Consider the following 9,526-nt stretch of genomic DNA (forward strand, 5'->3'; position numbering starts at 1 on the left):
ATTCGAGAGTTCCCAAGACCCCCTCCTCAGGTTTGATAATTCATAGAACAACTTACAGAACTCAGAAAAGCACTTTGCTATTTTATTATAAAGGATACAACTCAGGAACAGCCCAATGGAAGATCTAGATCACAAGATCTAGCCACTCAAACTGGCCCCAAATGCTTAAGTAATACTGATTTTCCCCTTGTCCAACCATCAGACTTTCAGAGTAAAGTTGCAGCGATCTCTTACTAAGTGCTGAGCCCTAGGACAACAGGGATGAAAAGCACCTGGCCACCATCCCAGGGAGTGCCTGGGCTCTTATAAGCACTGGGTGGACAGCAGGCATACAGGCATAGCTGGCTGGAGATGAGGGCTGGGAGATGGAGCATGGTGGGGCCGGTGCCTAGGTGGGGCTCACAGTTGCAAGCCAGGGCATCTGCCAGCAGGACACTGACCACCTATCCCCCTGCCCCAGGATGCTGCCATCCCAGGTCAAAGCCTACAGTGAGCCTTTGTTTGTCTGGGTCAGCAAATGGGACACTTCCACTAAGCCTTGTGGAAAACGGATCCAGTCTCTGGACAGGGACGTCCTGGGACTCCAGCTTAGGAGCCTTGATACAGGGCATCTCTTAGCATACTGCCTCCCCACCATGCTTCGGATGAAGTGAGAAAATGATTTGCTATGTAGCTATATCATCAAAGAATTAACAAGCTGGTCTCAGAGGGGTCAAGGGAGAGGTTCATTGACCTGGGCACTAGCTTCTTTTGGTTCTCGGGACTCTGGGAAGGTCCCCCCTCTCTGATTGGCAAGGTGGTGGTTTCTAGGGCTCACCCATTGTAACATTTCCACCTGGGGGAAGGTGAGGTCTCCCCAGAGCCCAAAAAAGTGCCCCAAGAGCCTGGCATCCCGATCTTTGAGATGCCATGGCCTGGGACACCCCGGCCCAGGGCCTCTGTGGTGCTTGGCCTTGGAGGGGAAGGCCAGTTGCTAGAGCCCAGCCTTGCCAGGAAGAGGGCAGGGTCCCTTTAAGCTCTGCCTCACTCCCTCAGTTTGTTGCTATGTATGGGACTACCTTCCTTAGCAACCATCTGGCTTCTTAAAGGGGCCCTGGAGTAGTGGTTGCCACCGCCATGGCTCCCAAAAAGAAGGCAACCAAGGGGGCCAAGGAGCCCGAGGTCAAGAAGAAGAAAGGTGGCAAGAAGGATCCCAACATGGCCAACAAGCCCATGGAAACGGCTTTAAGCGAGGAGAACCGAGAATTCTACCACATCCAGATCAGAGACCTGGAGGACAGGCTGGCCCGGTGGGTGGGGTCAGGGAGGCTGGTCTGCTGGGTCAGAAGCCCTGCTTACAGCTGACGAAAGAGCAGGCTCACTCAGGGGGTCCTAGGCCTGTGTTTGGCTTCCCATGTGATGTCTAGACCCCACCCCCACCCCCAGCCTGCTTTCTCATAAGTAACATTGAGAAGCTTCACAATTTGACCCCACCCTATCTCGGCTCCCAGATTCCTGGGGTCCTAATGCTAACTGGCAACCCTGCCTCAGGCAAGTACCCCTCCCCCTGCCTCACTCCTGCCCCGTGGGATTATGTGCTTTATAAAAGGACAGAGTTCAATCAGTGGGATGAATTGAAAATGGCAGCCCCCGGCAGGGGGGTGGATCCTATGTCCTTTCTTCCACCACCCCTCCCACTCCCAGAGTGCCTGTACTGATTCTCAGGTGTTTTTTCACTCTGGGCCCAAGTAAATGAGGAGGGTTGTCTCCCTGTAACTGTGTGGCATAGATGGTAGTGTGAGATGGTAGTGTGTGTGGGAGGGGTCTCTAACTTGCCCATTTTTCTTATTTTAAAACTAGTTTCCTCCCACTTACGATGCACCAGCCTAGTCTCAGGGTGACCCTTAAAAGACAAACCCCTTTAGTGACCATTAGGCAGTTCTTCCCCAGATGACGTTGCAGATACTCACAGCTAATGTTGAGTCCTTCATATGCACCAGGTGGGTCCTGTGCTGGTGCTCACTTCATCCTTGAAACAGTCCCACGAGAGGTCCTGACATCATCCCCATTGTACAGGTGGAGGGACTGAGACTCAGGGAAGGAAGTCACTCCCAGGAGGAGGTGCTAGGATTGGAGCCCTGGCCCTTCTGACCTCCCTACACCAAGCTGCTTCCTCACTCCGAAAGCAGGTCATTCAGCTCTGTACTGCCCAATGCTCTGTATGCAGTAGCCCTTCAAAAGATGTTGGTTGAGTAAATAATGAACTAAAACATCTTTCCAAAGAACTTCTACAAATTATTCCACTGGAAACACCAGTAAATCAATTATATGATACTGTTAAAAATTCCCAAGTTTCTCTCAAGCTGAGACACCAGATGAAATGTATTTGGGGATAATGCATTTGGGACAGTTATTAGGTGCTTACTGTTTGCAGAGCCCCTCTGTCAGGCCCCAAGAATACAGAGGTGGAGGTGGTCAGGGTCTGCCAACTGAAGATAGATATGACATCAGGTCTTGACTGCCCATTGGAACAAGGACCCACTGACAGGAGGGGACCAAAAAGAGGGTCACAAATGTGGCTCGGGTCCAAGAAGGCTCCACTGAGGAGGCTCACCAGGGTTCACTCAGTGAACAAAGGCAAGGAAGACATGTTCAAAGGTTTGGGATTGCAGAGCATGAACGTGTTGGTGGTGGGGGTGCAGAGCTGGCCAACTGCAGCAGTAAACACTGTGGTTAAGAGCCTCGACTTTAGGGTCAGACGGACTGACTGAGGTTCAAATTCTGATTTCGCCACTTACTAGGAATTTCTTCATCCCTCTGAGCCTACATTTCCTCATCTGTAAAATGGGTATAATTATCATAGTACCCACTTCCTCATGGATTCAACATATACACACCGAGTGCCTAGTATATACCAGACACTATCCTAGGTGTTGGGGACATAGCTGTGAATATACCAAAGGCTCTGGCCTGATGGAGCTTACATTCTGGTGATGTAATGGATGTAAAGCGCTGAGCACAGGTGTTAGCTGTGGTCATGAGTGCAGATCAGGGGGCACAGTGGGAGATGAGGCTGGATTTCCACGTGAGGAACCTCAAATGCCCCTCTATGGGAGGTCCAGGGGAACGGGCCTCGCTGCGTGGAAGCCTGGCTTGCCCACTTCCCTGGATCTCTGCCCCACCCCCGCCCCAGGTACCAGCGCAAGTGGGACGAGCTGGCTGTTCAGGAGAAGCTGTTCCGCCAGGAGTTTGAGCAGCTGGCCAACAACAAGAAGGAGATCGTGGCCTTCCTCAAGCGCACACTCAACCAGCGCGTGGATGAGATCACTGACCTCAATGAGCAGCTCCAAAGCCTGCAGCTGGCCAAGGAGATGGAGAAAGATGCCTTTGAGGCACAGCTAGCCCAGGTGCGCCATGAGTTCCAGGAGACCAAGGACCAGCTCACTACGGAGAACATCATCCTTGGTGAGGGGGAGTACTGGCAGGCGAGTCTGGGGGCACACACCATGGGGGAGGAAACCCAGTGCTCTTGCTCTTGGGGCTCTAATCCCAGCTCTGCCACTGACTTTGTGGCCTTGGGCAAGCACTTCTCTTTGACCTTCAGTTTTCTCATCTGGGAAATGGGTATAATAGGTCTACCCTGAGTAACAGCAGCTATGTGCGTCTTCTTCCCACGCATTATCTTCTCTAATCGTCCCAGTCACCGCCCAGGGAAGGAAATACTATCACCCAGTTTGTAGGTGAGGAAGCACCTCAAGAAGTTGAATTGTCTTGCCCAAGGTCACCTAGCTGGCAAGCATTGTTTTGAGGATTAAGGACAGCATTAGAGCCTGGCCCAGAGAAGGTGTTCAAGTTCAGTGGCTGCTGTCAATGTCATTTTCCAGAAAACAGAAGTCAAGGGAGGCTTTTCTGAGGTGGAAACTGAATGAGGCTTCATAACATTAGTGGCAGGGAAGAGGGGGCATTCCAGATGAAGACTATGAACGTGGGCAGGACTGGGCATGACATGTTGTAGGGCCAGGGGTCTGGCCCTACTGGATTAGGAAGCATAGGGAGGGCAAGAGGACATGGAGGAAGTGGGGAGGGAGGAGGATCGCTCAAGGCCATTGCTGCCCTGCGGGGGCCCTGCCCTCCCAAAGTGGCCCCTCACCAGGCCTGTGCCCTGCGGTGGGGCAGGGGGGAAGCTGGCAGCTCTGGAAGAGTTCCGGCTGCAGAAGGAGGAGCTCACAGACAAGTTCGCGTCGCTGGAGGACCAGCTACGGAAGCAGGAGAGTGAATACAAGGATTACGTGTACAACCTAGAGAAGAAGTCCGTGCTGGACAAGGACAGGTGGGCAGCTGGGTGCTGGGGCGAAGCACAGTTCCGTCCTCAGGACTCCGACAGCCTCAGCTTCTAATTGGGGGGATTGCACTAGCTCAAGAACTCCCCAGCCTGGCTGGTGATTTGTAAAGAGTAGGAGAAAACAGATAAGCGCCCAGCTCTAATCCTTACCCTGGCATTAGAGAATCTTTGGACTTCCTTTTGCCACTTTTGGTGACTTAAATTATATTTACTCAATAGGTAAAAATAATACATTAATATGGGTCAAAATGCCAGAGGTACAAAGGGTCTACCATGAAAATCCTCCTGCCTGAAGACCTGCTCATCCTGGGAAATAGAGCATAGTGGTGGCCCTGAGCACTCTGGGGAACCCCACATGGGAGGGCAGTGCCTGTGCCAACTCTGCCTGATGCCCCCTCCTTCCCACCCATACTGACTAGACTGAGGAAAGAGATCATCCAGCGTGTGAACCTGGTAGCCACCGAGTTCCGCAAGGTGGCCACTAACCAGATGTGGGACACGACGAAGCGGGCCATCATAGAGAACAACACGGTCACCCTGCAGCTGTCCAAGATATCCCGGCAAGGCATGCAGCTGCTGCAGGAGAATGAGCAGCTCAAGGGCACCCAGGACAAGCTGTGCAAACAGCTGGATCTGCTGGAAAACACCCAGAAGGTCATGGCCAGGCATAGCAGAGGCCACCATAAGGTGTGCCTGCCAGGCCCTCATCACAGGGCATTTGGCACATAAAGCAGGAGGGAACCCTAGGGGTGCTGCTTCAGGGCAAACACAGCCTGGCAGGGTTGGACCCCAGGCTGGCGCCCAGTCATGAGGGAGGCAGCAGTGAGGGGACGGGGTCCTCTGTGGGGTCTCCTGGGTGCTGGGTGCACCTCTGGCTTTTCTTTATTTGGTCTAAAGCCCCATAACTCATTGAAGTGGAACCCACCCCTGGGCATCCGGGGGCTCTGACCAGACACGGTGCTGGGTCCCCAGGACCTTGGCTGGCTTCTCTGTACAACGGGGTGAGCTCTGGTTGAGGTGGGGGAGCGTGGCTGGCAGAGGGCCTGCAGTAGGCCCAGGGCATGGCCACCTGCCTGCACCCGCAGATCATCCTCATGCTGACCGAGAAGTGCCTCGAGCATCAGCGGGGCACAGTGGAGACCGAGCAGCTGCGCCTCCAGCTGAGCCAACTGGAGCAGAGCCTTGGGCAGCTGCAGCAGGACAACCAGGCTCTGAGGTGTGGCCCAGAGAGAGGGGTGAGCAGTGGGGGCAAGCAGGGGGGGTGGGGGTCTTGAGCCCATCCCTTTTAGGCCACATGCCATGACACACGCCAGTGGCTTCCCCTTTCTCGAGGGGGTCTTGAGGCTTTGTCTGTCTAGCAGGCTAAGGCCTGGGGCTGGATGAGGGCCCCTGTGGGTTAGAGAGAAACGGCCTAGCACGGGGAGGGGGCTGACTCGTCCCGGTCCTGGGTGCAGGAGTCAGAGAGACCAGCTGAACTTGCAGCTGGAGAGGCAGCAAGCTAAGGCACAACGGCAACAGCAGGAGCTGACCAAAGAGCAGAAGGTTCGGGCAAGTCTGGAGACCGCCCTGGCCCAAGCCACCGTCTTCCTACAGGACATTCTACAGGTGACAGGAAGTGGGTAAAAGTCAGGGGCGGGGGGAGTGGGCCAATGTCAAACACTGCTTGGAGATAATGGGGATACCGGGAGAGGGCCAGGCCAGGGCCAGAGGCCGTACCTTTCCCCTAGAGAGACTCCTGGCAAGTCTGTCCTTTCCTGATCCTGCACTCCAAAGATCCCCTGAAGGTCTCAAAGTTGCTTGAGTCCCTCGCTGAGGCCCTGGAAGGCCTTGTGCTTCAGGCTTCACATTTGGAGAATGGGTATCCCACCATAGCCAGGGCACACTTGGAGAAAACAGGCACCGGGGTTGGAGTTTCCCAGAGGTGGGTGTTGGGGCCACTCCGGGCCTAATCCCCATGGCCCACTCTCACCGGCAGATGCAACCCGATGAGGAGGACGGCGACTTTGATGTTGTGTTCCAGCTACAGCTCAAGGAGATGCTGCAGCAGCTGCTGACCATGCTCAGCACGGCCACGCTCCTAAGTCCCCAGCCGGCGGTGTGGCCCCGGCGAGAGAGCCAGCCCCATGGCCCACGCAAGGAGAGGTGAGTATGACTTCTGTATGACTTCAGAGGCAGCAGCTGTGGGACTTGGCCAGGGGCTCTTCTTGGCTGACCCCAGGCCACCAGAAACCTGGCTCCCCAAGGCCTCTCTGAACCTCAGCCTCCTCAACTATGAAATAGAGGTGGTGAGGCCAGTCTCTTCTCCACAGCCAGCCCAGCACCCAGCCACCCAAGATGGGGTCTCTGCCCCAGCAGCTATCCAGCATCACACCCTACCAGCCGGGGGACCTGGGCGTGGTACCTCGACGGGCCCACATCCCACCCAACCCTGAGGACCTCAGGCTGCTCTCACACACCACCCGTGTGGGAACCCTCCAGGCACACAGCTGCCCTGAGGTGAGAGTGCCAAGGGCCCCAGGGACGGCAAGACAGCAGCCAGCTGAGGTACAGATCATAGCTCTGCCACGCTGCAGCTGTATGGCCTGGGGGCTGTGCCCAGCTCTCTAAGCCCACATTTTCCCCACAGAAAAGTGTGGCAAGGCCTCAGTGTGCTAAGGCATGCCCACACGTCGCCTGGGAAGGGGGCTTGCTGGACCCTGTTGGCCCTTCCTCCACTGGCAGGGGAAGGGTGGGATACCCCGGGACACCCCCTATCCAGGAGGCCTCAGCTTCAAGCCGCATCTTTAATCTTACAGATCCACACCTCTGGTTCTCCAAAAAGATTCAAAAAGTTTAGTCTTCCTGAAGTTTCTCTACTTTCCAAGTAAGACACAGAGAGAAGACCAATCCCCATTCCAGAAGTGGACCACTGTGGCCACAGTCCCCTCTTTAATCCACAGGCAGCCTGGGGCAGTCCAGAGAAGAGTTCTATAAAAAGCAGATACCACAAGTTGGCGTGGCACCTCTGTGAACATGGCTAGGTGTGTGGGCATGGTGGTCAGGCAGGCACGTGTCCAGTGATGACAAAGCCTGATGGGGGGCCCTGGCTTCGCTCACGGATGTGGTCCAGGAGCAGGTCGGTAGCTCGCTCCAGCAATGGAGGCAGCAGCTCCTTTTCAGCGGCGGAGAAATAGCCCAGTACGTGGGCCTGCACCGTGTCAGGGTGTGTCGGGCGCCCAATGCCCACCCGCAGCCTCGGCATTGCCTGTGGGGATCAGAGGGACCCAGAGAGCTTTGATAAGGAGTGTCGGGGGCCCCATGCTGGCCCACCAGACCCAGTGCAGGACAGGGGGGCAGACTCACACTGGAGTTGAGACAGGTAATGCAGGAACGGACTCCGTTGTGGCCCCTTCAAAGGGATACGGAAGGGCCAATTAGTGCTTCCCTAGATTGGCACCCTTCACCCCTCCCAGCCCCGGCTGGGGTCAGAACACCCCTATTCCCTGCCGAGACTGGGATCGGCATTCATACCCCACTCCAACTGGGAGGCTCCTCCCTGGCCCACCCTGACCTGCTCAGGGCCTCACCTGGAGCTTCCCCCAAGCTTCAGAGCCAGTTTCCCCAGGGGCTTGTCCAGTTCATCGTGCACCAGGTAGACCTCCTCAGCAGTAAGCCCAAACAGCTCCGCTGGGCACAGACAACAGTGGCCCTGGTTACTGCCCATCAGCCCGGGGGGGGGAGGTTGTCCCGATTCACAGCTCTCATGAGGAGGGACCGCAATTAACCCCATTTCACATATAAAGAACCTGAGATTCCTCCAAGTACCCAAGGCCATACGCAGCAATTGGAGCTCAACAGGCACCTGGAGGTGAACAGATCTGCCGCCGCCCAGAACCCCCCCTCTCGCCCCTGCGCCCTCCCGGCCCGCCTCCTCGGGTGCCCTCAACTCACCCGCCCGGGCCACGCTGCGCCCGTTGTTGTTCATGAGGCGCCGCGGCCGAAGCAGGACCAGCTGGGCATCCCCGAGCGAGGCCAGGGCGAGGTCGGCGGCGCAGCGCCGGTCGCGCGCCCAGCCGTCCGCCACACCCAGCCGCTGCGCCAGCTGCCCCAGCACCGCCAAGCCCACGCTGTGCCGCGTGCCGGGCAGTCCAGGGTTCCCCAGGCCGGCCACCTGCGGGCGGCACCAGGGAAACTGAGGCCCGACATTTCTCGCCACCCTCTACCTCACAGCGCCCCCTAGGATCCAAGCCAGAGAAAGGAAAACGGACGGCAGGGTAGAGTGGGAAAGGGGCGCGAAGAAGGGGGCCCAGAAACCCCGGAGACTCCAGAAGGCTGAGGGCCCCGCGAGCTGAGCGGTCAGAGCAGAGTTCCCAGAAGTTTAGGGCCCGTCAGAATACTGGACCCATTTTCTAGATGAGAAAACCGAGACAAGGAATCTGGGGAATGTTGTCTGGAGACAATGTCAGAACAGAAGCTAGTTAGGGCCCGGGAGCCCCTACGCCGCCGCCCCCCACTCCACTCACAAGCCACCGCTTCCCCGGCGGCCGGGGTTCCAAAACCCCCAGGCTCATGGCGCGCCTCAGCCACAGCGTCGCTCTCAGGCTGCCGAGCCGCGGCATGATATGCCTATTCACGTCCTCGGCCCCGCCCCTTGACGTTCTCAGCCGTCGACCAATCGCGGTGGCCAGCTGTCCCCAGCGTCCAATCCCGGGCGGGCTACGGGCCGGCGTGCTTTAAGGAGCGGAAGTGGCGGGGCGGTGGTGTTCTGTGGGGCCTCAGCGCGTTCCGCGGTGCCTCCTCACGGTGTTTCTGTGGGGTTTGTTGTGAACTCGCGGAGCCCTTGTATGACCTCCGGGCTGGGAGGAGGGAGCCTTGTTCTGGCCCCTGCTGTGGCCCTGCCTCGCTGCGGAAACCTGGCAAGTCCTCTGCCTGACGTAGCCTCAGCCTCCCCGGCTGATAAATTTGCTAACCTCCTTCCGGCTCTTAACAACCCTTGGATCCCGGAGGCGTGGCCTGAGGGGGCGGAGCCTATGGGCGTCTTGGAGATGGCTCCTGGCAACTTCGGCAGCGGGCCTGCAGAGGTCCTCCCGGAAGGGAATTCATGACAAACTCCAGAGAGGTGCGGGAGAGGGTCAGGAGAGAAGAGGCCGAGGCTGAGTTCGCAGGAAAGGTTTTTAAAAAGTACAGGAGAGGCAGGATAAGTTGTGCGATTCAGGAAGTCCCTGG

At 57.0% G+C, this 9,526-nt stretch overlaps 2 protein-coding genes across 2 annotated transcripts; one reads left to right on the plus strand and one right to left on the minus strand.

Annotated features, from left to right (window-relative positions):
* Nucleotides 1–101: 101 nt before the first annotated feature.
* On the plus strand, nucleotides 102–7,206 carry CFAP157 (cilia and flagella associated protein 157). The gene is made up of 9 exons (XM_040631937.1): nucleotides 102–1,289; nucleotides 3,173–3,444; nucleotides 4,156–4,309; nucleotides 4,741–5,008; nucleotides 5,407–5,537; nucleotides 5,776–5,926; nucleotides 6,297–6,463; nucleotides 6,631–6,817; nucleotides 7,117–7,206. Exons 1-9 carry the CDS (start codon nucleotides 1,117–1,119, stop codon nucleotides 7,186–7,188), a joined length of 1,575 nt encoding a protein of 524 aa, XP_040487871.1. The 5' UTR covers nucleotides 102–1,116; the 3' UTR covers nucleotides 7,189–7,206.
* PTRH1 (peptidyl-tRNA hydrolase 1 homolog) lies at nucleotides 7,131–9,370 on the minus strand. The gene is made up of 5 exons (XM_040631935.1): nucleotides 8,824–9,370; nucleotides 8,252–8,471; nucleotides 7,888–7,987; nucleotides 7,664–7,709; nucleotides 7,131–7,565 (listed from the first exon to the last, which is right to left on the minus strand). The coding sequence occupies exons 1-5, from the start codon at nucleotides 8,917–8,919 to the stop codon at nucleotides 7,359–7,361; spliced, it is 669 nt and encodes a 222-aa protein (XP_040487869.1). The 5' UTR covers nucleotides 8,920–9,370; the 3' UTR covers nucleotides 7,131–7,358.
* Between the last annotated feature and the right edge of the window lie 156 nt (nucleotides 9,371–9,526).

The sequence above is a fragment of the Ursus maritimus genome, unplaced genomic scaffold, assembly GCF_017311325.1.
Source record: "Ursus maritimus isolate PB19 unplaced genomic scaffold, ASM1731132v1 scaffold_17, whole genome shotgun sequence".
Classification (NCBI taxonomy): domain Eukaryota; kingdom Metazoa; phylum Chordata; class Mammalia; order Carnivora; family Ursidae; genus Ursus; species Ursus maritimus.

Coding starts and splice junctions, on each gene's coding strand:
- CFAP157 (XM_040631937.1), top strand. CDS start 1,117: ATGGCTCCCAAAAAGAAGGCAACCAAGGGGGCCAAGGAGCCCGAGGTC. Junction 1,290..3,172: donor CTGGAGGACAGGCTGGCCCG/GTGGGTGGGGTC, acceptor CCCCCGCCCCAG/GTACCAGCGCAAGTGGGACG. Junction 3,445..4,155: donor TACGGAGAACATCATCCTTG/GTGAGGGGGAGT, acceptor GCGGTGGGGCAG/GGGGGAAGCTGGCAGCTCTG.
- PTRH1 (XM_040631935.1), bottom strand. CDS start 8,919: ATGCCGCGGCTCGGCAGCCTGAGAGCGACGCTGTGGCTGAGGCGCGCC. Junction 8,472..8,823: donor CGCCGGGGAAGCGGTGGCTT/GTGAGTGGAGTG, acceptor TGCCGCCCGCAG/GTGGCCGGCCTGGGGAACCC. Junction 7,988..8,251: donor GCGCAGCGTGGCCCGGGCGG/GTGAGTTGAGGG, acceptor GTCTGTGCCCAG/CGGAGCTGTTTGGGCTTACT.